Source organism: Orcinus orca, chromosome 15 (assembly GCF_937001465.1).
Source record: "Orcinus orca chromosome 15, mOrcOrc1.1, whole genome shotgun sequence".
Lineage (NCBI taxonomy): Eukaryota > Metazoa > Chordata > Mammalia > Artiodactyla > Delphinidae > Orcinus > Orcinus orca.
This window is the reverse complement of record NC_064573.1, coordinates 52,269,444-52,297,051: the sequence shown is the minus strand read 5'-3', so window position 1 is coordinate 52,297,051 and position 27,608 is coordinate 52,269,444. Positions and strand designations below refer to the sequence as shown.

The 27,608-nt window shown below is 43.6% G+C and overlaps 1 protein-coding gene across 1 annotated transcript in view; it reads left to right on the top strand.

The window, feature by feature from the left end:
• Positions 1-384: 384 nt before the first annotated feature.
• COLEC12 (collectin subfamily member 12) overlaps positions 385-27,608 on the top strand; it is a 187,400-nt gene continuing 160,176 nt past the window's right edge. Inside the window, exons 1-2 of the mRNA XM_004273770.4 lie at positions 385-574; positions 17,858-17,908. Of these exons, the coding sequence (XP_004273818.2) occupies positions 568-574; positions 17,858-17,908 (58 nt within the window). The 5' untranslated portion in view covers positions 385-567. The remainder of the gene's footprint in view (positions 575-17,857; positions 17,909-27,608) is intronic.

The following is a 27,608-nucleotide window of genomic DNA, read 5'->3' as shown; positions in this document are numbered from 1 at the left end:
GCCCTTTGGGGAAGGGACGAGCTAACTCCGCCGTCCCCGTGACGCTGCTGCTCCCAGCCCTCTCACCCGACACTCTAGGTAGTCAGGGGTCTAGAAACAAGCCCAGCGGCCGCACGTTCCGTGCACCCCGAGGGTGAGCACTTGACCACCCTCGGGAGCCGCTTTCCTCCGACTTCGTCCCGTTTCTGGTCCAATGGGAAAAAGAGAGAACCTGGGGAGCGCGGGAGAGCGACAGCGCTGCGAGGGCGACGGGGCCCGGGCGGGCGCTGGTCTGCGGGCGGGCGGGGCGGGCGCGGGAGGGCGCGAGGGGGGCGTGGGCGCGGCGGCCCGCGCGCCCCGGCGGCCGGGCCAGGGGGAGGGGCGCTGGCGGGAGCGGCGCCTCCCGCCCGGGGTGAGCGGCGCGCGCGGCGGCCCCGCGGCACAGAGCGCCAAGCGGGGAGGGAGGGCTGGAGCGCAGACGGCCGACGCGCGGCGCAGCTGCCATGGGCGCTCACTGACCCGCTGCTCAGCGCGAACTTCCTCGGCGGCGCGGAGCTCCTCGGCTGGCTGTGCGTCTCCTCGGCCACCATGAAAGGTAGGGCGGGCTTCGGGGAGCGCGTGAGGGGGCGAGGTGCATCCGGTGCGGACTTTCTCTGCGCGGAACCCCGGGGGACACCCGGTGCTTGGTTCGTGCGCGCACCCTGGGGGCGCCCCCGGCTCCGGAGTCGGGTACCGCCGGAGACCTAGAGGTTGGGGTTTTGAAGCGTGTGAGTATTCCCCTCCCCATCCTGTCTCTACAAAGTAGTTTGAAGCCCCAAATTATTGTTTACGGATTCCAGTTCCCAACTTTTTAATTGAAAAAATATGCCCAGGAGAGTGGAGGCATCATCATTCTCCCCCCACCCCGCCCCAGTCGGTTCTCCGCTCTGGAGCACTCCCCCCTCTCCCCAGCGTCCTCTCCCTCCCCGCTGTTGCCGTTTCGCCGTCCAAGAAGTCGAAGGGCTGCTGGCCGGGGTTTTTCTCTGGGACTCGGGGATGTTCTCGGTGCGCCCTCCCCACATCTGGCAATGATTAGGTGCCCGCGGAGTTCAGCTGGCTTGGGAAGTGCGTTTGGCATCTTTCTCCATCAGACCCACGGACTGGAAAATAACTGTCCTGGGTTCCGCGTCCCTTCCATGTGCCTGCCTGCGGAGTTGTTGTGCCCACGTGTGTTCAGGGGTGACACAGTCCCCCGGGCGGTATCCTGTGCAGGCCGGTTTAGGGAAGTGTCAGATGTTATCATACCTTTAAACGGAATCGCGAGGAGAAGGGCTTCTCAGGGCAGCCTGTGTTTAGTAGAAACCCGAAGATTTGTCAGCAGAATCCAGATTTATATGTGAGATAAATAATTACAGCGGAGGCATCCAAGAGAGCCGTTTGGGGATGGGCCGGCGCGGTGTTTACACAAGACTGGAGACCTGGTTTTGCGTTAGGATAACACATTTCTGTCACCGCGCGGGCCAGGCTTGAGTGAGGGAGCTGGGTGCGAAATGCCATCTGACCGCGGGGACCGAGTTTCCAGTCGCCCGAGACCACGCGATGCGACCGCTTTGACTTGCAAGCGTTGCTGACCGAGGCGGGCGCCCCGGGAGCCCCACAGACTTGGAAAGTAACTTTTGGCTCTAGGTTTCTCTGAAACGGAGTTCACGCTGAACACTCCGGAGCGGTAATGCCAGTTAGCTCTCCTTCCAAGGGAGTTCTGTGTCCTCCTTTGGAGACCCAGCGTAGGGAGGGGACAGAACACCAGGTGGAATGGGGCCCGTCCCAGGGCCAGAGAAACAAAAGACAGGATACTACTCTCTGGCTAGAGAATTTCAAAAGGCAGTGGTGTGTGTTCCTTCTCTCTCCATCTCGGTTTCTCTTCTCTCAGTTACCTTCTAGGAAAGGAGCACTTTAGCACTGATTGAAGGATCCTCCCAGAAAGGAAAGAGTTCACGCGGCTAAACTTTACTCTGGGGCTCAGTTACCATCATTTTAGCCAGTTAATCTTCTCATTGCTGGTCACTGAGGCCAGAAGGTTTTGAACTCTCAGAAAGATAAGCCAGCTACTCATTTCATCAGCTCCCATGTGTGTTCCGAAACTCTGAAAATCTTGTTATGCTTTTGACTGGGTCAATGACTGTTACTACAGTTTGGGTATTTTTCCAATGTTAATTCAAATCTGCAGAGGAAGACACACCTACAAGTTCTAAACATATTTTTTGCGTGTGTGTGAGGTTTACACTGCATTCTAGACCAGCTTGCAGACCCCCTGGAGAAGGTTTATTGCTTACTCTCTGTGGTCTGGGCACTGCTTCAAAGGCCCCTCTTACCTTCTGCCCCAGTGGGAGAGGGGAGCTGAGGGACTGAATCCCTGGGTAGACTAGTCACTTTGAAGGCCTCTTTTAAAACAAAATATTCTGTGAGAGGTTTGCTTACCAACCATTGCCATGTAATTTGCATTTATTTGTCTGGTTTGTGAGATGCGGAAGGGGGGCAGCAGTAACACTTCTTTAGTACCTACTAAGTGCTAGCCCCTGTGCTCCACTCTCTAGAAGCCCTCCATCGGTGAACCCTCTCAACAACCCTGTGAGGTAGGTATTTTAACCCCTACATTATAGATGTGGAAAAGGAGTCTGGAAGAAATAGAAACCAGCCACAAGGAGGATGGTAGGCATCTAAAGACAAGCTTTGCCAGTTTCCCTGTGAGGCTTGGAGAGACCTAGGAGAGCAGATCCTGGACTAGACATCTCTGAACTAGAAGAAAAGTGAATCTCAGGCAATTAAGTAGCCAAGTAAGTCGAAGTTGGTGCAGCAGCCAGGAAGGGGTGGAACCAAGAAATTGGACACAAGACTTTTGAAGCCAAGCAGAGTATGTGTTTAGCCAAAAAGGAAAGCTGCCTTTACCATGTAGAATTATTTTGATGATTTGCCATAGGTAACCAACGCAGAGTCTTCCTTGGGTTCATGATTACGTCGTATAGCTATTAAATCATTATGTTTAAGCCAACATTTCATTAGAATTTGATTTCCCTAAATAATAGAAGTCAGTGACAAGCCTTGCAAATGCTTAAAATTAAGGTAAATTAAGGTAAAACATTCTTTAGCCGAATAGAAAATTAGTGGACATCTTAGAAGTTACAGAAGTTTATCTGCCAAAGCAGAAAATTCAGCTACTATGCAAGACAGATACCTTTTCAGGGTGCCTGTTTGACTTTCTAATTCTGATGTTTAAACCTGGGATATAGCCTTTGTAAAAACCCAGGCCTTTGTAGTCTAATTCCAGGTCTGCCATGAGCCACAGCGCCACCTATCTGTTGCGTTCAGCAAATATCTGTCTCTGTTCTATTTCCTCCATCTCTGGAGTCACAAGTACCAAAATAATGACATCATTATATATTTTCCAGAAGAAAATTACTTGCCTTGTTGCTGCAATACTTGAAGTGTTCCAAACTGATTAAAACATGAAGCTGGTTTTAATTTATTTCTAATTACATTTTCAATTAGCTGTACTGCACCATAAATTTCATGGTTTCTAATAAATATTCACATTCTTTATGAAGGAATCTGACTCCTCTAGAGTTAGGTGTGTCATTAAGAAGCCACACTTCTAGTCCTGGAAGTTGGGAATATTGGTGAGTTTTAATGCAGCAGCACTTGTTACCTAAGAGACGGCCGGAAACAACCACGCGACCACAGTGATTCAAACCACTGTTCTAATTTAACACAGGGAGGAGGTTGGTGCCCTCAAAACATAGTGTCCAGCTGCTTATTTTTGTGCTTTTGTATGTAAACATTTCTGAAATGCTGTCTGGCAATAATACTTTTAAAATGCACTAGTAAGCAGTATGCTTCTCCTACTGCCTGTTGTTTTCCCAGACCCATGGTCTCTTTGCTTTCCCAGTGTCTAAAATTTCTTGTCCTTAACTGGGATAAGCAGGCACGCGTGTAAGGGCTGACTGCATTTAACATTGAAAGAATCATGTTTTCTGCAGGGAAATGGAAACAAAGTGAGACCTTTCTCCTTTCACTGTTTGGGAATTGGGGCTGCCCTTCCTCTGGAAGACAAATTTGCAATCCAATTACACTTTTGACTGTTAGTTTGAAGATGCTTGACATTCTTAGTCTGATTTAATTATTGCTAAGTATAGATCTTCCCTGTGGTCTCCTATGCAATTTTCCAAGATTGTTCCCATCCCCTTACCACTCCTCCCCCCCCCCCACCATGCGGCTTATCCAGCAATAATATTGTGGATGGGAAAAGCTGGAGTATGATAGCTTTAAAGCTATAGCATAACTAGGTGTCTAATTTTCTGAATTAATGCTTATTCTCATTAAAACATTATTTTAAAACTGTTGATGTAGCTGCTGCCAAAGTAAGTTAAATGGCCTTTGAAGTGTTAATTTTCAAATGGGAAAATAGACATTTAAATTTTGTGATAGAAAAGTCTGTTTTGCCTCGGGTAAACCCAGCACATGAGTGATCTCTCAGGGGGACAGTTTGGTCCACATGTCTCCACGTGATGGGAAAAAGAGGTCAGGTGCTAGGAGAGGAGCCCAGAGTGGGCAGAGGACAGTCTTTCTGCTTTTGGGGGGCAAATCAGAGTGAAAAGAATCAGGCAGTTGGGGGCCAGGGGACAGTGTTCTAGGTCATCAAAGTGATCATCTGTGAAAAAAGTCTACCCGCACTGTGGGGTTGGCTCTACCAGGCTGGTCCTGCCTTTCCATCTTCTCTTATGCCATTCCGAAGGCACAGGCTCTCTCAGCTTCTGGAATTCCTGACTGTGGCCTGGAGGCAGGGAACAGTGTTGTGAGTTGGAAGATAAAAGCCAGGGACAAGTTGATCTGTACCGTGGTTAGTACTGCAAACAACTTCTTAGGCATGACTGATGGGCCATTTAATATCCCCACTTATTATTTTTCCCTTTAGTAATAGCTAACATTTATTGAGCACCTGCCATACCAGGCATTATTTTTTTCTTCATTTTACAGTTAAGAAATCTTAGACTCAGAGAGGCTGAGTTACTTGTCTAAGGGCACTAAGCTAGTCAGTGGGGAAATTAGTATGCAAATTCGGACAGTCTGACTCCAGAATCCACATGTAACACCTCTAATTTAGGCTCCCTCCTAGCCACACCCTAATGTTTCATTCAATCATCCCAGCTTTGTTAAGTACCTACTGTGTGCCACAATCCATAGATACTGAGTGAGCAAGGTAGAAAAGGTCCTACTGTCTGGGCTTAGACTTTAATAACCTGGCATCAAAGGTCTGAAGAAATTGCTGTGCTCTTCAGCCAGTCACTGGAGGAGTCTCTCTAGGCTGGAGCTCCTGCAGAGATAAGGCGGATTCCAGGGTTGCTGCTTTTTGTAGAATTTATCTGCTGGGAGGTTTTCTTGTGATTGATTGAATGAGTGTGAATGGCTCCCTAAAGCCATGGACTCTGGAAACAGCCCCTGCATTGTTTTGCTGACAGGTTTGCTGTAAGACAATGAAACATTGTCAGAATTTCTTTTCAAGAACAGACTGTAACCACCAGTAGGTGATCAGTAATAATAATAATTAAAAAATAATAGTAGTAGTAGTAGTAAATAAACATCTTAAACAAGGGATAGGGAGATACTGACATTCTTCATAGAAAGTATTTTATTGTTCACTGTTGATAACAGTTTCTAACCACACCAACAATCCAAAGCTTGCAGGGGGTAACTTTTCAATCAAGCAGTGATTTGATTTCTTTTTAAGTGAATGATGTTTGAAGGGCCCAAACCAAAATACTACCTTGAACAGGTCCTGCTGATTGCTTAAGGGACCTTTGTAATTATATAGCAGTAAAAGGAGAAATTAGTAATCCAATTTAAAATTCCAAAGAGATCCTAGGAGCTTTCTTAACCCCTGAATTTATCACAAATAGTCAATCAATACTCTTAAAAACTATGAAGGAAATATGTTTTTCAGCATGGGAGGAGATTTAAACATTTATTTATTTATTGGACTTGGATATATTAAATGACTCCTTTATACTTCCTGAGTCATTTGAGATTATAACCTTGTATCACGTGAAGTCATAGGCACTTGCCTAAGAGGTTGGACATTTGACATTTCTGTGTGAAAAACTAACTTGTCATTGGTTTGTGGAAATAGATGCACTTCTTTGGGTGTAACTCACTTCCTTGTGACATAGAAATGTTTGGAAACTAGCTGATGTATATATATATACATATATATATATATATAAAAAACATTTTATTATTCAAAGGCAAAATAATCCAAATTTATAGTTAATAATATATACTTTAAAATGTAGCCATTTCATAAAATGTAATTATATGTAGTGTTCCCAGGAGTTGAACCTGACAATTTTAGTATGGTGAAGAGTGTGGGCTCTGAAATCAGAGGGCCTGGTGACCACATGCAAACTACTTAACCTCCTGGGGCCCCCAGTGTCCTCATCTGTCAAATGGGGGAGCTACTGGATGCCTTTTTTTTGGTTTTATTTTTGTTTTGTTGGTTTGTTTTGAGGATTAAGTAGGTTAGTATAGATCAGTTGTTTAGAATGGTGTCTAGCACCTAAGGAGAACTCAAGACATTTTAGGTGTTAGAATACTGTTTAGTTATAACCTGCTGCTTCCTCCAGGCAGAACGTAATTGCCAATTATGAACCATCTTATGTTAAGTTAATCAAGTGATACAGTTTCTACCAAGAAGAAAAAAGTTCGGTTTTGAAATGAAAGTAATTTTCAAATTATAAATGTGTGGTACAAAGACCTGGGGGATGGGAGAAAACTGTGCTCTTTATGGGAAACAGTTTTACTATTGGTCTATCTCCAGCTGCCATCACTTGTGTTATTGTCATGTAGTCAGAAATCAGCCCTACTGAAAATGCATGGACCATATTTACAGTGAAGTTTGTAACTATAGTGAAAATGGTATCATTTTCTCATTTGTTATGATCATGCTAGGTAATTAGAAAATATATGTAAATACCTTTAATTTGCTTAGGAGCACTAATTTTCCTGGAGCACTATTGTTCAGGTACCTACTGATGGTGACATAATGTTTTTAAAGATTTGTATCTCAAATCCAGTGTCCAGTTTTGTCCAGTAAGGATATGACATCAAAGAGTCAAAACATAAAACAAATTTATCTGTAAATAAGTCTTAGGACAGATGTATGTGTATGTATGTGTTTTTAACCATATGACATCATGTCTATTTCATTGGTAATGTTAATTTTCTATTAAGCTGTCGTTTCTGTTTTATTCATTATTTAAAATTAGGCCACCAAGTCCTTACTAGCTTTCACTTATTCTTTATGTAGTATATTATTTAAATATATTCAAATATTCTTTATATTAAATATAGTTAAATATTCTTCCTTTAGAATGTTATTGAAATATAGTCAGATATTTAGTATGTACATAACCCCTGTCCTCAAGGAGCTTGCAGTCTGATGGGCAGGGTAAGACTTATGCATAAACGATTGGCATTCAAGATAGAAGGAGAAAAGTACCTTATTTGAGGTTCAGATAAATGCTGCTGTAGGACACAGGAGGAGATGGCTGAAGACAGGGATATTTTCCTTTGGAGGGGAGATTCAAGCTGATTTGTTATCTCAAATTATATTTCATGTTTCAGGTTACATTGCTCTAATAGTAATTAGAGGCAAATGGTGCATCAGGGCCACCCTGAAACCTTCAGGTAGGACATTTCGATGTGGGAGATGAGAGAGAATCAAATACAAAGTTTTCTAGAACTTTGTCTCCTAAGCTCAATTTTGGTCCATCATTCGTAATTAATTACAGTATGTTACTTTGGTATAATTGTTTGGAGAACCTAAACATAAAGTTAAGTGATTTCAGAACAAAACAGCTATATCAGTTTTTGTTTTGTTTGGTTTGGTTTTTAAACAAAGACTACTTATTTCGTGTGTGTGTCTCCAGAGAAATGGACGGCATTAGTTTTTCTTGCCAAATGACCCATGCGGTTGACACCTTTCCACGGTCCTTATAAAATCTGGGGCAGGGATTCAAGTCCTCATCCTGACTCTACTTGACCAAGGTGGTTAGATGAGAAGGTCCCTCATAAGAGAAGGGGAGACATGTCCCCTCCCCTGTAGTTACTGTGAATGGTAGATGTGGGGGTCAACATTCTGAGTCTCACATTTATTTACTTTTTAAGTTGTTGAAGTGGGCCTGCTGGAGGAAATCTGGTTTAGCCTCCACTACCAATTTAGTGGTAAAAGTTACCCAAAAAATCCCTTCAATTTTGTTGAATGGTAAAGGAAGGAAAAGGGTATCATATCTCCTTATCAGAAAAACAAGTTTTTGAAAAGCATCAGAATTACAAGGTGTGCCACAAATTGGAGTCACTTTATGTCTTTACAATTTTTTTTAAAATTTTTTAAAAAAATTATTTATTTATTTATTATTTTTGGCTGTGTTGGGTCTTCGTTTCTGTGCGAGGGCTTTCTCTAGGTGCGGCAAGCGGGGGCCACTCTTCATCACGGTGCGTGGGCCTCTCACTATCGCGGCCTCTCTTGTTGCGGAGCACAGTCTCCAGACGCGCAGGCTCAGTAGTTGTGGCTCACAGGCCTAGTTGCTCTGCGGCATGTGGGATCTTCCCAGACCAGGGCTCGAACCCGTGTCCCCTGCATTGGCAGGCAGATTCTCAACCGCTGCGCCACCAGGGAAGCCCTGTCTTTACAATTTTGACTTAAAAAAAAAACCCTATACCATTGAACCAAAAAAGGGATCCTATTGCTGTAAAACATAAAATTCAGAAAGCAGCTGAGTAATCAAAATAAATGTCTTGTACTATTTGGAATAACCTACAAGTATTTTTAGTAGCCTGTGGGCTACCGCACTGTTTTGTTCTAGCAGTGATCACGCTACAGGAGCTGGGCCTGCATCAGGGTGGAGACAATACAGAGTGGACAGCAGTGCTGAGCCCGGCTTGGAAGAGAAGTTTAAATTCAGCCTCGCCTCTGTCCACGGTCCTTCCGCCTGGCCCCTAAAAGCGCCAGAACTTGTTCTGGTCAGTGTGACATTTGTCAGAACCTACTCTGTGCCAGCTAGTGAAGGCTGCGCGTCCACACCTTCTGTGCTGTCGCTCTAGGGTGAACTCTGCCTGCTGGCTGGCTCTTTGGAGCAGGGGACCTTTTCTGGTGGTCAGCATCCATTGGACCTGAGCACTTTTCTTTTTGTCTACCTGACTTTTATCTCCCCTACACATTCCCTTGTTTTGTTTGCTTGACTTTAGTTCTTATTTTTATCAAAGTTAGAGATGCGCACAGTTTAAAGAGTCAAAGAATATCACATTTATTATGAAAAACAGCAGTTTCCTGCCCAACCCACTTCATTTCATCATTTCCCAGTCCCCAGAGGCAACCTCCTGAGAACATTTTTTGCATTTTCTTTTGGCATTGACTTTTCTTTCAGTTCTCTACCTAGAATATACCATCCCCAAACCCTGTAGCTTCAAACAACAGATGTTTATTTGTTCATGACCCTGCGATTCGGGCTGAGCTTGGCAGGGATGGCTGGTTTCTGCTTCCCGAGGTGTTGGCCAGGCTGGTCATGGTCAGCCTTGCTCCACGGCTGGAGCATCAGCGGGGTGGCTGGAAGGGCCGAGGGCTGGCCGGGCTCTCCCCTTTCCTTCAGAGTCTCTCATCCCCCAGGGATCCTCTCTCCTCAGGTGGCCTCTGGTCCAGCAGGGTACCTGGACATTTCCCATGGCAGCCAGCTGCCGAGGGGGTGAAAACAGAAGCTGAAAGGCAGAGGTCTTGGAGAAGGCCTAGGCCCTGAGGTCACCCACTGCTACTTCTGGCCAATACCATTGGCCACAGCAAGTCACAAGGTCCTCCCAGATTCAAAAGAGTGGAAATGGACTTGCACGTGGAGGGATGGAAAAATTGTTGGTGGCTCTTAACGTGGATGAGCTACTATGGTCCCATGTCCTTAAGTGACATGCTTTTGGCACTTTTTGGTTTTATTATTATTTTGGTTTTAGGCATTATATATTGACTTCCCTTTATAGCAGATGAGGATTTAGTTCTTTTACCCTTCACCTCCACCTGACAACCATCACGGACACCTCCTGTTGCCCCCTATCATCCCAGTATAGTTATATCACAGTCTGGCCTAGATCAATATTCAGTGTTTATATTATTAAGACGATGTCAATGCTATTAACAGCTGACTTATATTTCTCTCTTGCATAACTGCGTTTCCTCTGGAATTGGTAATCCTCTTGTTATTTTATTTGTTTAGCCTCCCATGTATGTTTACATCGACATTCACCCCCGAAGTCTCTTCCACTGTCCTCCATCTCTGTGCAGTGTGTTCAAACATAGTAGGTATCACCGCACTTTCATCTTCTTGAAGAAATCTTTCCTGGACTCTTCCGACCTACTCAGGGTTAGGGTTAAGGTTAGGTTAGGGTGCACACACGCATGTGCACACACACACATATATGCACATACATCTTTCTGGGTTTGTTCCTTATTTCAGTGGAATGCTTTCTCCAATGACTTCTCGAGAAGAATGAGAGGTACGTTTTTGAGGAATCTGTTAGGTCTGAAGAGGTCTTTATATTACCTACTCATTTAGTTGAGAGATTTCTCTGTTGGAAATAATATAGCCTTAGAATTTTGAAGGCACTGGTTTCTTCTCCTTTAGCTCCAGTTTTGCTGGTGAGACATGTGAAGGCATTCCTTTTCTTAAAAATTCTTGTAAGTAATTTTTTTTTTCTGTCCAGAAGCTTTTGAGTTTTCTCTTTGTCCACAGGGTTCTGAAACTTTATGATGATGTGCCTCGGAGTGGATCTTCTTCCTTTCTTTGTGCTGGGAAGTAATGTGCCTTTTCATTCTGGAAACTCATGTCCTTCAGTCCTAGAAATACTGTTACTTATTCCTCTGATGATTCTTTCCCTCTGTTCTTTTTTCCTGGAACGCCTGTTATTTGAATATTGAACCCACTTAATTGGTTGTCTAATTTTTTTTCTCATGTTTACTCTTTTCTATTTATTTGCCCTTTTTCTACTTTCTGGGATATTTCAACTCTGTCTTCCAACTCTTCTATTAAGTTTTCATTTCTGTGATCATAGTTTTAATTTCCAAGAGTTCTTTCTTTTTCTCTGAGGGTTTCTTTTTTATTATAGCATCCTGTTCTTCTTTTATGGATACATTATCTTCTCTTATCTCTACAAGGATATTAATGGTAGGATTTTTTATTTTATTTTTATCATTCTGCACAATGATATTCTCCAAATTGCTTTATCTGGTTTCTTTATTTTCATCTTTGTCTTTTCATGTTAGAGGCTGTGTCACGTGTCTGGTGTCTCCTCACGTATAAGAGCAGAGTATTATAAACATTAATTAGAAGCTCCTTGTTTTGGTGGATTTTGTGACCTGTGACTATCACTCTAGGCTGATCTGGCTGGGCTGTTCCATTGGGGACCTCCTGGAATGAGAATCATTAGTTTATTTTTCTCTTAACCGGCCAGATTCCCCAGGAAGAACCTTCAGTCATTAGCCTGGAGGATACAGTCTGGTTGGGTCAGTGGGAGAAGAAGACTTAGTGTCTGAACATTCAGTATGAAAATTTCCCCCTTTTCCCCTGACTCCATTACAGTTCCCCTCATCTCAGCTGTTGCTGGTGTCCTCTGGAGGAGGACACCATTTGTGTTCTTTTGTTTTAATTTCTCTAAGTAATAAATCTTCCATCTTCTGCTGTGGTCAGGGAGGGACAGTCACCCAGCTCTGTGAAGGGCCTGGGAGGTCAAACTGCTTTATTTTTCATATCCCACACAGAGCACCCATTTAAAGTGTGCAATTAAGAGGGTTTTAAATATATATATATATATTCACAAGTTTTGCAACCATCATTACAATCAAGTTTAGAACATTTTCATCACCCTCCCCCACCCCAAAAACCCATGCCCATTAGCAGTCACTCCCCATTTCCCCCCCAAAACTTGCAGCCCTAGGCTTTAACCTGCTTTCTGACTATGAACTGGCCTAATGTAGACATTTCATATGAATGAAGTCATACAAGATGTGGTCTTTTGTGACCGGCTTCTTTCACTAGCATAATATTTTCAAGGTTCCTTCCTGTTGTAGCATGTATCAGTACTTCATTCCTTTTTATTGCTGAATAATATTATATTCACATTTTGTTTATCCCTTCATCGACTCGTGGACATTTGGATTGTTTGTTCTACTTTTTTACTATTATGAATAGTGCTGCTGTAAGCATTCATGTACAAGCTTTTGAGTGGACATATGTTTTCATTTCTCTTGGGTGTATACCTAGGAGTAGAATTGTTGGCTTATATGGTATTTCTATGTTTAACCTTTTGAGGAACTGCCAGACTGTTTTCCAAAGTGGCTGCACCATTTTGCATTCCCACCAGCAGCATATGAGGGTTCTGATTTCTCCATCTTCTTGCCAACACTAATTGTCTATCTTTTTGATTATAGCAGTTGCTTCTTTTTTTTTAAATTTATTTATTGATTTTTGGCTGTGTTGGGTCTTTGTTGCTGTGCGCGAGTTGCGGCGAGTGGGGGCTACTTTTTGTTGTGGTGCGCGGGCTTCTCATTGCGGTGGCTTCTCTTGTTGCGGAGCACGGGCTCTAGGCGTGTGGGCTTCAGTAGTTGCGGCTCATGGGCTCTAGAGTGCAGGGTTAGTAGTTGTGGCACATGGGCTTAGTTGCTCCGTGGCATGTGGGATCTTCCTGGACCAGGGCTTGAACCTGTGTCCCCTGCATTGGCAGGCGGATTCTTAACCACTGTGTCACCAGGGAAGCCCTATAGTAGTTGCTTCTTAAACATATGTTCAACAAGTCCTCCTATTTTAGCCTCACCTTTATTCTCCTTTCAGAGTGGCCCGTGTCCCAAATTCCTTAGCCTTTTCAGGATTCTGGGGTATAAATCATCGCTTCTCAGCCTTCTCTTCTGCTAGCACAGAGTTCAGTTTCCTGGGTCTGTGGGGTCAGCAACCACCATGGTGTGGAACCTGAGGGTCCGCCAGACCTGGGTCTTAGTGTTGGTCTGGCTGCTCACAAGTTGTGGGACCTTGGATCAAATTACATGACTTCTCTGAGCCTCAGATTTCTCACCTATAAAACAGAGAAACAACAAATGGGAAGTAACTGACATTCAGTAGATCTGAGTAAGTATTGCTTCTCTTCTCTTCCTCAAACATGGTGGATATGCAAAAAGAGAAAGAATTCCTTCAGGAATTCATCTGCTAGTGGGAGAGAGACACACATGTATAACTCTATAATCTGCTTACTTTTTAACAACAATTACTGAGTTTCTATAGCATGGCATAAAAGTGCTAGTTTCTGAGGGTACAATGTGATAAGTTTCCTGTTTTCCAAAGGCTTTCCATCTGGTGAAGTCAAAACCAGAACTGGGTAAGCTGGGATGAAGTGAGAGAGTGGCATGGACATATATACACTACCAAATGTAAAATAGATAGCTAGTGGGAAGCAGCCGCATAGCACAGGGAGATCAGCTCGGTGCTTTGTGACCACCTAGAGGGGTGGGATAGGGAGGGTGGGAGGGAGATGCAAGAGGGAGGAGATATGGGGATATATGTATACATATAGCTGATTCACTTTGTTATACAGCAGAAACTAACACACCATTGTAAAGCAATTATACTCCAATAAAGATGTTAAAAAAAACAAAAACAGAACTGGAATATAAGGCAGACGGAAGTAATTGCTGTCACACTGATACAAAGGGAGTGCAGGGGAAGGAGAGGTGAATTCTACCCATAGGGATGTTGCACAACTTGGTCCACAGATTGATTGGAACATATTAATATGTATGACTCTCAACTCTCCAAGCCAACTAAACTAAACTTCACTTGAACTCGTGGTACTCTGAAATAGCTAAGCCCAAAGAATAAATCAGCAGCAGAATTCTGTTTTGCGTTCTCCATCACGAAACCTCTGGCCAGCATGGCCCTGTGCCAGTTACCAAGGAAAGTAAAAAAATAAATAAAAATCACATTTTGAAATAGGCAAGCAAAAGACAGTATAGCCCATAGGTATTACAACAAAAATGCTATAGTGCAGCTGTGGCAGCCAGGAAAGTACGTGCCTGTAGACATAAATCTCCAATTAAACACGTTTTGTTATTTAGGATGTTCAGGCTACTTCTTCCCTGCAGACTAACTGATGTCAGAAGCAGGGATCAAGTTCTGGCCACTGCAGAACTTAGAGGTCTTAAATCTTCACAAATTCCTTTCTCGTGTTGGAGTGTAGCAGTTATGTGACGTAGATTGTGTCAGAGACAGATTTTGAAAACTGGCAGGTTGCAAAGGTGACTGGATATCCTTGAGGGGTAATATCCTTATTCGAGCCCATCACCTCTGCAGGCCCCTGGTACTATAAAGAAAATCCAGGATGCATTTAGCCTGGGTCCACTCAGTGTGAGGAAAAGGTTTTGAGAACAAAGTATAACCTCGCGCATAATATCAGGCTGTTTGTCTTCCTGAAACCCATCTGCCAGCCATGTGGGCCCTGTTGGAGTCTTTCACCCTCTCAAACTTTCAGGCACTGGGAACCGCTGACCTCTCCTCCTCTCTCCTGTGACTCTTGTAGTCTGATGTGGCTGTCCAGACAGCTGCAAGCCCCGTCAGCTCCTGCCCCTTTCTCTTTCTCAGTTCCTGAAATGTCTCACTGCATCACCAGCCTGAATCAGCTGTTCGCTAATCTACATAGCTGGGGGAATGTGGCTGGGGCTCTGGGGACACCTCCACTAATGGAATGTCTACTAGGCATTACCTGCCCAACTCGACGCAGCTTTTAAGGATGCAAAAAGTCACCTCTTGAAAACATTGAGTGAAACAGAGTTGAACAATCTTTTTCTCTCTCTTTCAGCACCTCCCTGAGTCTCGAATGGTTCCAAAATTGCTATGAATTTCCAAGAAAGGGATATGGTAGGCAGTAACTCTCTTTTTCCCTCCAAAGAATAAACACTAGGAAAGATTAAGACACTTCTCCGTGATACCTTCCCTGATAATCCCAGTAAGACGTTCTCTGGGGTACTTTGTACCCCTCATGTCTCATACGATTTAGTATCTAATTATAGAGTTGGATGAGACAGAGATTTTTATTCTTTTAGGAGCTGCCATAAGAATTTCTCATCCTCTTGGGATGAGGGTTAAGAAGCAGGACATCCTCTCTGAGTTCTGTATTAGGAGTCGCCTGTAAAGCCTTTGTTTCTTCGAACCCCTAATGGGTTTGAGTAGGTTAATTTGGAGGCAGCGCTGAATTGCTTTCATAACAAAACCATGAGACATTTGAAGTTCCCAGGGAAATTTCAGGAAGGAGAGAGGAGTCAGTCAGACTAAATGCTGCATGGGAAAAAGACCAGAGAGGAAAAAGAAAACAAACAAACAAACTAATGGTAGGCCTGCTGAAAAGAAGCTTTAGGGAGAACACTAATTTTTTAAGCTGTTTGCTACCGGGAGCACAGTGTAAGCTGTTTTTTTGTCTCCACTGTGAGTTCTTCAGTGATGATGGTTCCTTGGCCCACAGTGTGTGCACGTGAGCAGATTCTTTTGTGGATGTGTCTCTGCAATGGAGGGGCTGGAGCTGGAGGGGGAAGCTGATGTCTGGGTGGCATCGTTACCTATGTTCATGTCCCATCAACTCCACTGGTCTATAAGCACCTGTTTATTGACTGAGTGAATAAATGAATGCATGGATTTCTAAGCAGAAGAAGCAGATAAGGGTTTCTCTTTAACTGAGACTAGACTGGACTTCGCAGGCATTAATGGGAAAATTACTTAGGAAAGCCAGCACAGACTAGGGGATTAATATGTATTTGTCGAACTAAATAATCACCGAGTCAGAGAGAAAAAGGTGCTGTTCTTTTGCTTGTAAGCACGTTCTTCCATCTAGAAAGAACTAAAGCTTTAATCCTTGCCAGAAGAAGATGACTTGAATCATGAAAACCTGGATTTCTAGATTCCAAGCAAGATCTCTTCTCTGTTCTCTGAATAAGGAAACACGGTAAAATACAAAGATTTCCGACTTCTCCATTGTCTTAGGAGTAGTTGTTCTCTCACACATGTCTTCATAACACTTCATAACAAACTAGTGTGCTGAGGTTCAGCACACTGTGTGGTAGATATCACACATCTTGGGTTTTTCCACATTTCAAGGTTCGGTTATAGCCAGGCCCTGTGTCCCATCTGTGGGCTGAAAAAGATGATCACAGAGGCTCTATTTCCTCCCTACGTGTCTCTTTTCTCTGAAAGCCTGTCAGCTTCTTGAGGGAAGGGACCATGTCTCACTCATTTGTGCACCCCACTGCCTGGCAATCTCTGGTCCATAGTGAGCGCTGAGTCAGCGCTTTTGAACTGAACTGCATGTGGGGGGAAAGCTGGGTGCTGGTGCAGTGATGGTGATCAACCCAAGAATAATTGGTTGGACAATAGCCAAGACACGGAACCAACCTACATGCCCACTGACAGATGAATGGATAAAGAAGATGTGGTACATGTGTACAATGGAATATTACTCAGCCATAAAAAAGAGTGAAAGAATGCCATTTGCAGCAACATGGACGGACCTAGAGATTATCATACTAAGTGAAGTCAGTCAGACAGAGAAAGACAAACACCATATGATATCACTTAGATGTGGAATCTAAAACATGACTCAAACTTATCTACTAAACTGAAACAGACTCACAGCCATAAAGAACAGACTTGTGGTTGCCAAGGGGGAGAGGGGTAGGAGAGGGATGATGGATTAGGAGTTTGGGATTAGCCGATGCAAACTACTATATATAAAATAGATAAACAACAAGTTCCTACTGTATAACACAGGGAACTATAGTCAATATCCTATAATAAACCATAATAGAAAAGAAAAACAAAAAGAAGAATTGGTTAGGTCTCCCTGGAAAGACCTGGTCTGAACACTTTGACTTGTCATCAGAAGTATCCTTTAATTGCACACCCACACCTGGCAGATGTGTGAAATGACAAGTTCGTTATCAGTGTCATAGGAATTGCATCGTGTCCATGTGAGGAGGGGGATTTGGGCTTTTGGTAGAAAGCGTGGCTGCCATAACATTGCCCTTGTTTCCAGTTCCCTACCTTCAGGAATTCCCAAGCAAGTCTGTCTTTTGAAATGCATTTACTGGGAAATCATCCGTCAGTCCCAGTTATCCAGTGGAAGGAGAGTGGGGAAGGATTTGGCCGTCCTTGTAGGAGGCATGCTGGGCTCCTGAGATGCCACAGTTGGTGGAAGAGGTGACCCCAGAGCCTGGCATCTGCAAAGGAGGGCTTTAGGTTCAGTTACGTGAAGATAACTCGACCCTTTGGACAGTTGATTATTCAGTCATTCATTCACCCAAGTTTATTAAGCCTCTGCTCTTTGACAGGCACCATTCTAGGTACATGGGATTCATTCATGAAGTCAGACAGAAAAAAATTTCTGTTCACAGCATGCACGATGACACACACACACACACATAAATGAGGATGATACCAGAGAGTAATATTAAAATAGGATGGTTTGACGCAGAGTGGCTGGGTGGTGGTCCGGAAAGGCATCTCGAAGATACCATACCTCAGCTGAGACCTGAATTAGAAGGAGTCACCTGAGGTACAGGAGGAAGAGCAGTCCAGGCAGAGGGAACAGCCAGTGCAGGGACACTGTGATGTTTCTCAGAAAGCGTGGTATGTTCCAGGAGCAGAAGGACAGCCACTGTGAGGAGCATGGTGGGCGAGGGGAGGGTGGAGAAGGTGGAGACGGCTGAAGTTGAGTCCAGCACTGACCCTGCACTTCCGGCCTCACTGTGCTTAATACTCTGTCTTTTCTTCTCCCGCAGACGACTTCGCAGAGGAGGAGGAGGTGCATTCCTTCGGTTACAAGCGGTTTGGTGAGTTCTAGCAAAGATCTGTTCCTTCTCTGTGCTTGATCTGGGATATGGTAACATGACCATGGCTGGACCTCTGACACACATGAACACGTGTGGCTCTGAGGCCCAATTTTGGTTGGAAATTGAGTTTCTGTATAACAGGTGGATGATTTCTCAGAGAATCTGAGGCTATTGGGACAGGAGTTACGCCCAGGCATGGGGAAGTGATGGGATGCTTAGGGTGGTTGGCTGAATACAAACCTGATGGCTTAACAGGCAAAACATGGTGGGAAAGGTAAATCTGTGACAAGATAATCATTTCTCTATTTTGAGATTTAGAAAACATCTTTTCCCTTTTTCCTCAGGCCCCATATTCATAACTTAGTGTCAGTGGAGAAACAAGAGGAAGACTTTTTTCAGGAACCCAGCTAGACACAGGTGCTCCAAGGTAGTCTGAACAGTGACCCCTAAAGATATCCTCATCCTAATCCCTGGAACCTGAATGTTACCTTATATAGCATAAAGTGCTTTGCAGAGGTGATCAAGTTAAGAGCTTGAGCAGGGGAGGTTATTCTGGGTTATCCGGGTGGGCTCTAAGTGGAAGCGCAATTGTCCTTATAAGAGGGAGGGAGAGGAAGATTTGACTGCTGAGAAAAGAGGGCAATGGGATGTTGGGAACAGATATTGGAGTGATATGCTGTGCAGGTGCAGGAAGGGGCCACAAGCCAAGGGATACAGGTGGGCACTGGAAGCTGAAACAGGCAAGGAAACATTTTCTGTTCAGAGAACTCTGGTGGGAATGCGGCCCCACCAACATCTTGATTTCAGCCGACTAAAGCTGATCTCAGACTTCTGGCCTCTCAAACCGTAAGAGAAGAAATCTGTGTTCTTTTAAGCCCCCCCGTTTGTGGTGATCTGTCCCAGAAGCCACAGGGAACTAATCCACGCTTCTCTGCCTACTCACGGATGCTCTTCTGTCTTTGACCACACTTCCCAGGATCTGCAGTTGGGCCTCAAACTGCCAGTGAAAACATTACAAAGTTCCAAAGACAGTTCAAGGGAACTGAGGTTTTTCTGTCCAGCCCGTTTCTGTGCCTTGGTCAGAGGAAATGAGGAATAGAGGATAGAGGAGAAAAGAATGAGAGTGTGTGTGTGTCTGAGAGAGAGAGAGAGAGAGAGAGAGAGAGAGAATATGAAAGGGAATAAACCTACTTCCTGTTGCTTAAAAAAAATCCTGGCTGGACCTTGATTAAATTTAACATCCCCCAGCTGCTCTGGCTCCCTCATTGCTTTAGCATTTTTCTTTTGGATACACACTTCTGCATTTCTTTCTGGGAAAAATAATAGGGCTTTAAAGTGAGAATGCAGTGGCACGAAGCCCACGGCCCCTCCATTCATGTGCTGGCAGAGAGGCTTCTGCCCACCGTGCTCTCCCCTCCCTCATGCTACTGTTCTTTATCTGCACAATGACATGTTTCTGCATTGGTACCATGTGTTATTCTGCTTTCCCGTCGTGGGTTCACTGAAGGTTGTCATAGGAGTGAAGAGGAAACCAGACATTATAAAGGAAAGAAAAAACGAAACAAAAATTAAAAGGCAGAAATAAAGAGGAAAATCAAGCTTGTAAAGATAAGGCAGAATAAATGTTGAGTGCCTGTGTATTTTGGAGATCAGCAGATTTCAAATCTCTACACAGAAATCGGTAGACATATGAAGAACCAAGAGAAAAGAGTGACCTTGAGAGAAATTTTATATAAAATTTCATGATCCTGTAACTAGCTAGTTGGGCAGGGATTTGGTGGAAAACACAAAAACATAGTAAGTTGCTGAAAGGATTTAATTTATGGTAGTTAAGTTGTGTGTGGAAACCATAAACTGATGACTCAGAGGGGAGACATGATAACAACGTACAAATATTGGAGAACCAGGGAGATGTGGAGAGAGTGATACCAAGTGGCACAAGTAGAAGAAGAGAGGAATGAAATTAAAAGAGAGACTTTGGAATGAGCTATGAGAGAGACATCCCGAGGCTGAGAATTCTTGGGTTCAGCTTTTAGGCACAGTGATGGATATCCAGCATAGGGGTGGAGTAGAATTTTGGAAATGGAAGAGCCTTTGCGATGATTTATATCAGCCTTTACTTTTTTTAAAAAAATTAATTAATTAATTTTTGGCTGCGTCAGGTCTTCATTGCTGTGCGTGGACTTTCTGTAGCTGTGGCGAGCGGGGGCTACTCTTAGTTGCGGTGTGCGGGCTCCTCATTGCGGTGGCTTCTCTTGTTGCCGAGCACAGGCTCTAGGTGAGTGGGCTCAGTAGTTGTGGCTCGCGGGCTCTAGAGCGCAGGCTCAATAGTTCTGGCACATGGCTTAGTTGTTCTGCGGCATGTGGGATCTTTCCGGACCAGGGCTCGAACCCATGTCCCCTGCATTGACTGGCGGATTCTTTTTTTTTTTTTTGACAGGCAGATTCTTAACCACTGCGCCACCAGGCAAGTCCCTCAGCCTTTACTGTTACAGATAAGGAAGGTGAGGCCCAGATAGATCAAGTCCTTGCTCAAGCAGGTTAGCCAGAGCTGGGTTGGATGCTGGGTCTTCTAACTCTCAGGCTAGTGTAATTTTGAGGAAGGGTCCAACAGTGAGATTGAGGTGACCTCTCAATTCCTGTGTCCTAGAAGTGTCCCTGCAGTTCTGGAATCTTAAAGTGGGCTGGACACCAGTCTGGCTCCACCAGGGAGACCTCATCACATTCACAGGGCCTAGGACTCTGCACCTGGTTTTATAGAAGGTAAATGGGTTTCTAGTTCCTAAGGTGTGGCCAAGGCTGGTCATTGAAAGCAGCAGGACCCAAGAACCCATTCCTTCAGGTATGATTCAACTTTAACCATTAAAGGAAGACAAAGTTGGTGAAAGGTGGTGAGTGGGAGGCGTCTGGAGACCAGGCAGTCCTGTCAGCCCCGCCCCTACTTACTCTTGTGACTTGAGACCAGTCACTTCCACACTGTGGGCCTCAGTGCTGCATCTGCCCTGTGGGCAGAGTGACACCTGCCACAGTAGTAAGTCTACCTCACAAGCCTTTGGTGAGACTGAGAAGGATAGCAGATGGACCAGTGCTTCCAAGTTGCAGCACTGTGAAAACAAGGGTGGTGTTGCCACTTTCCTGAGATTTGAGGCTGTTATCACTCTTCAGACATTTTGGTCCGGCCACTGCCAAATATCAAAATGTGACAGGTCTGAAATCTCATTCCTGAAGAGAGAGATAAGGATGAACATGGTAATATCACTGGCTTTTATTTTTGCAAAATAGACTGGATAACATATAGGGGTTAGTTATTGTCTAATTTTAGGTATGTCTTGTTTGTGCAAAACAGTGGTCACAGCTTGAATTTAGGCTGCAGATGAACCAGGGATTAATTATTTGCAGGGCAAAAGGGCCACTATTTTAGCAAATTGGTAGCTTGTTTCCAAAGTTATTGATATATAGTTATTCAGAAACATATGCTACATAAAGTCAAGGCTTGTTTATGTAAAAATGCTGTCCTTTTTCAAATTCAGTATAATATTTAATAAAGAGCAAAATGGGTGATCATCTCCCGTAATCTATTATGGGATGGTATTATTTTAAGATGGTCATCCCTTGTCTAGTCAAGAATTCATTGTTGCATTTGGGTCTCAACCAAGGCTTCTATTTTTCTTCCATCTCTCCATATGTCCTGCTTGTTAGCCCCTTTCCCAAGGTTCTGGGCAGGTGTCTGGAGAAGAGATGGAGTTAAATCTGGTGGGTTTGCACTTATCTGCTCCTCTGATGAAAGTTTTGATGAGGGGAAACTTTGAAAGGTTAAGGAAGTGAGCATTTTCAAATTTTCATCAGGCTCTGCAGGTCAGCGTTTCTTGGCCTCAGTGTGCAGAGCTAATTAATTTGGGATGTAACTATAGTTACAGTTTGGCAGAGTTCATTCTCTGGAACATGGGGTACCAGTATATAAAGTTTTATTTTCTATGGATAGAATATGATCTATACTACAATGATATCTTTCTACTTATTTCCCAGTTACTGTTTTCTTCAAAAATATCACACATGGCTCTAGTATTCTTAATTATTATAGTTAGCAGAAAGGGAAAGAGAATTCATTCATATTCTGCGGGACAAATATGAATTCATAAAATTTGGAATTTGTGATAAGTTGCTCCAAAAATGTCTTCTGAAATCTTCTTATTAATCATGTGATTAACATGAGTGCATTCAAGTTAAAAAAATTATTTTTCCATTAAATGGTAGAGTAGGAGGAAGAATGTCATTTCAGCTCCAAGGGATAAGTGCATCACAGTTCCAGAGAAGGGGAGAAGTGTGGGAAGAGGGGTGACTTCCAGATCCTGCTTTTTAACCCACGTACAAAAGATTGCAACAAATCCAACTCACATTTGCTTATCACTTGTATCTTCCCAAAGTATGTACTAATGTAGTTTTCATTCACCACTGCTCCATGAGGCCAACAGGCCAGGCGCCATCTTTCCTATTTGATGACTGCTTGTCATCTTTTCGGGAGGCAGTGGGGTGCAGTGGTTGGGTGTGTGGGTGCTGGAACCAGGTGGGTGGCTTTGGATCCAAGTTCCAGCACTCACCAACTATGTGACCTTGGGCACGTGATTATCCAAAGCTGTGAAGTCCATTTCCTCACTTGTAACATTTGGGTCATCACAGGCCAACTCCATAGGGCTGTTGTGGAATTAAACATGCTGCTGGGTTGACACAGTGCCTGGCACACTGTGAGGATCCCATAAATGTTGACCAATATCCTATTATCAGGTTCCTTCTTGAACCTTTTGATCCTGATGCTTGAACATGGAACTAGGGTTTAGTAAGCCCCTGGAACCTTCTGATGTCCTGCAGCCTCATGGATTCTGGCTGCATCACATCCCCTGCTTTCCTGCTAAAAGCTGGGAGAGGCAAGAAGGCCTGGGGACATGGCTCTCTGCCCCAGCACCGTGGTGGGCAGTGTGGGAGCCTAATGGCGAGTACCACCCTGGGTGTCCCTTACCCTCCCTCTGGAGCCTGCTTTGCCCCTTTTCTGTGCTGGGGGGAAGCGGGATGGGGGGACAAGACTGACTTTGTTTCATTGGTTGCGTTGGGTTCTCTTGTGTTATCTTTGGAATAGGACCTGGTGTAATAATAGGATGTCCGAAGTTGGACTGATGCAGGAATCAGAGGCACGTGGTTCCTTCCGTCTGTGAACGTCGTGGGTAGATTTAAGGGTTGACAGTGAGCAACTGGGGGCAGCTGGAAACACTTGTTGTTTGTGTTTGACGAACAAAGCTTTGACAAAAGTGCTTCCTTGGGGCTCAGCAATAGGGAGTGTTAATAGCTATGAGAGAATAAGATCTCAAAAATTGTAAACTGTGAAATAGTAGCAAAAAGTACAAGGAAGCGTATTCTATGGAGTAGAACTCAAATCTTTTGTAAAAAACTAAGTGGAAAAATTCTAAGAGAACTACTGAAAAATTACATAAGGGTAACAGTCCAAAAACGGGTACCAGATGCCTTTTCCTAAGTGTATTCACTGGAGTCAGTTCTTGACTTTTTTTTTTAGAAAAAGTGAGTTTTGTTTACCTGCAACTTCATAGGCCTCCCTCTACTTATAGTTTCACACAGGCTTTCTTCCCTTGGACAATCATTTTGGCTTAGCAAGAATATTTTTAACAGTTTAACCTGCACAGTGCAGGGCATGTGGGAGCAGCCCGAGAGATCTGTGTGGAATAGAACCCAGCCCTGCCCCAGAACGCCCCCGACCCTGCTCCTTTTTTTCATCATCCCCCCCCCCCACCTCCTAACCCGCCTTCCAAAGAGATAACATATGAAACTTCAAATCAGGGGCGCTAGTTAAATCATGGAGCTGTGTCTTCCCAAGAGGGCTTGAGGAAGTGAATGTCTAGAAAGTGCAGAGGACCACTTGGGCTTCTGAAAAATAGCAACACAGGTATGCTTAACCAGAAAGAAAGGTTCCTTCTGAGGCACATGGTGAGTTTCTGCTTTCAGTGTAGAGAGGGTTCCAAGAGTTGACCAAGAGGATGATGAACTCTCTCTGGGAAGCTGCCCAACATAAACACTTGGCCGCCCCCTCTTCTGAATGTTTGGGCTTGGGGACCAGGCTGCCTGTCTTTGCTCTCCCCGGACTCTTCCCAGAAGCCTGGCTTCATCTTGGATTTGGAGAAGGTGCCGCTTTGAAGTCATCTACCTCCAACCATAAAGGACGGCTCCGTGCCTTCGTCTCCGCACAGCCCTTCCAGACCGGCACCAGCAGAGTTCACCCCTTTCCCTGATAAGAATGCCAGGAATTTCCATCATTTCCTGTGGGGAATGACTAAAGAAGCACAGCGTGAGGCTGTCCTTGCAACAGCACCTTTTCCAAACATCTCTAAATGGAAAGGGTACCAGGCCAGGCAAAGGACTGACCCTGGGCAGAGAGATAAGTGAGGATGAGAGGCTGAACTGGTGCCCCTGTGGGGTTTCTCTTCAAAGCTGTTTGCTTCCTTAGTGGCAGAGTCTTCTTTATGTGGCTTTGCAAATCCTAATGGAGTAGATATTTCTGGTTTTATGAGAATTGGGGGTCAAAAGGCATGTGGAGAAGTAGATGCCAAAGAGATTCAGAACAGCTCACGTGGCCCCTCTCCCCATACTTCCAGTCAAGCAGTGGGGCTCCTGAGACCTGAGAAAAAGGGTTTGCTGCCTATTACTTCTTTTAAATAACCTGAGATTTCCTACTTTCTATCATTAGAGATAATATTCACAATCTCCCCTGCCAACAGTGTTCACCTGGGTTTCCCTTCTTTTCCATCAAGAGCTTCTCAGTGGGCAGCTCGCATCCTCCTTGCCTCATCTTTCTGCTTACCAGTAAAAATTTGTTCAACACCACATGGCCACGTGATTATGATTTTTTTTTTCTATTTTCATGTGAAAGAAAGCATTAAGCATCTTTTCTTCAATATCCTTTCTTGAATATGTGCTAGGTAAAGCGTATGGTTACCAGGGGGTAAGGCAGGGGGAGGGATAAATTGGGAGATAAGGATTGACATATACACACTACTATATATAAAACAGATAACTAATAAGAACCTACTGTATAGCACAGGGAATGCTACTCAATACTCTGTAATGACCTACATGGGAATAGAATCTAAAAAAAGAGTCAATATATGTATATGTATAACTGGTTCACTTTGCTGTACAGCAGAAACTAACATACATTGTAAATCGACTATATTCCAATAAAAATTAATTTTAAAAATTAAAGTAAAATACAGAGACTGAGGGAAAAAAAACAAAAGGAAAAAGAAACCTTGCTGTCCTCACTCCTGCATTCTCTGCTCTGCATAAGGGCCATACTTTGTTCAGGGAATATCAAAAGAGTCTGTTTTCTTGCATAGCTTTTTTTTTTTAATTGAAAGTCTTGGTGGCCACCAGCAAAGAATATATTGTAAGGAAGGTTGTGAGTACGGGCGGGGCTAAGAGCACGTTGCAGGTAACATAGCAGGAGGTGACGTAGCAGCATCCTGGCTGAGGGAATGTACCCCAGAGTCAGCTGCCTCTGCTCAGCTTCCAGCTTTGCCACTTACAGGTGAGATAGCCTCAGACCAGTTAACCTCCCAGGGCCTCTGTGTGCTTGTCTGAAAGACGGGGGTAATGATAGTATCTGCCTGTAGGACTCTCGTGAGAACTCAAGAAGTTAGTACTTAGAGCAGCGCCTTGCACACAAAAAGACTCACAAATGGTGCATCATGAGAAGTCACATAAATGGTTACAAGGTGGCTGTGGCAGTTCCAGGTGGGTGACAGACAGTCTTGGGTTCCCACGTCTTTTTGGAAGCAGGGAAGCTTTCCCAGAAGGCCTTCAGAGACTTTTCCTCTCGTGTCATTGGCCAACATTGAGTCAGTCTTTTCCTAAATCAGTTACGGACAAAGGGAATGGGCGGGCCCTGGGTGGCTTGGGCTCATCGTTTGGGGCAAAATGTATGGTGAGGAATTAAGCACTCTCACCGCTGTTATTATGTATAAGTTAATACCCATAATGTAGACTATTATAAATACATAATATGTATAACATGTAATATTGTTACATTTATAATTTAATGTTAAATTAGATGATGAATGATTATTAAATAACAATATAATTTAATTGTAATCTGACCAATTATTATTTATAATTTGTTCCACATATAAAATTATCGTGTTTTATATAACATGTTGAAAAATTCAGTTCATTCACAAGATAGCTGCAAGCTTCTTTTTATGATTTGGAATTTTGTTATAAGTGGAGCTGCTGTGTGCTGAACTCTCAAGCACCAAGAGTTCTTAGTGTTTGACAGTTTATAAAAAGAGAAACCTTCAAAAGACAAGAGATCAGTATGATAGAGAAGGGAATGAATAAATGAATGAACAAAAGTTGTTTTGCTTTCTTGGAACTTAGTTTTCTCAGTAGTGTTCAGCAGATTTGGAAGAAACAATTTTTTTTTAGAACAGGAACTTGAAAAAAAAAAAAAGGAGACAGTCCCAAATCTCAGTGAATACAACTCCTGCCACAGGAAACATTGTGAAATTGGTCTTCTGTTCTGAGTCATAACTATAAACACTTTCTGCTTCTTCTGATATTTCATTTTTATCCTTTTTATACGTTTTTGAAAACTGACATTTGGCCCTGATTGAAACAGTCTTCTCTTTTATACACTAGGGTGTTTTTATTTTTTTCTTCATTGGTGTAAATATTTCCATATACAGATCAATTTCTTTCACATGCTGAAAGATGAGGATGAAGGATTTTAGGCTTGTTGGGAAACAGGAGAATGGAACTAAAAGTCTGCAAAAGTTCTGGCAAAAAATCCAGACTACATTCTTATCCAAATGCCTAAAGATGCCCTCTATTCTCTAATATTTGAAATAACCTTTCTAACATGTCCATCTTGTTCTGTGAAGGAGGAAATTGTATAGATAAAAATCATTGCTGACGTTTTTTATTTTGAATCTTCAGTCTAAGCTCAAGTATTCAAAGCAGTATGAGTGAGGGAGAACCATATTCTTTCCCTTTGGGTTTTACTTTGTACTTGTAAGAGGACGTCCTCGTGGTATCTCATATTTAATATTTGACCAGGGCCATTTGATAAGGAATATCAAAATGTATTGATTGCTCTGCCTCACGTTTTACATGGAAGTCTACTGTTGAATCACTTTTGGAAACAACTGAGGGGAAATAGGAATGCTCATTCTGAGAAGAATTCACTGACTGCCGTGAACTGGGGTACAAAGATGAATAAACAAGGTCTCTGCTCTTGACTCTTTTATTCCTTATCAACATTTATAATGCATTTAAAAAAATTTCTCAGAAAACAACAGGTATAAAAGTCCTTATGAAAACAAAATTTTTCTCCTAAAAATGTTTATACTAGGAATAGCCCAGATAATAAGCCTCATCAAAGGCTCCCCACAAAGAGTCAAACGGTAGACATAGAACAGAGGGCTGCCACTTTGGGACGGAAGTGATATAAAATAGGGTGTCAGAGAATTACATATAAATTCTGCAGGTGGGCATAGAAAAACAGCTGGAGAACAGGGGGGAGATCCATTGGCCCAGGGATAAGATGAGTGAAGCGTTGATGGGAATCTGGGGAAGAGCTTCAAGCAAGGAACCCTGGCCTTAAACAGTGCCCTTTTTCTGGGAAATGTATGTATTTTGTGAG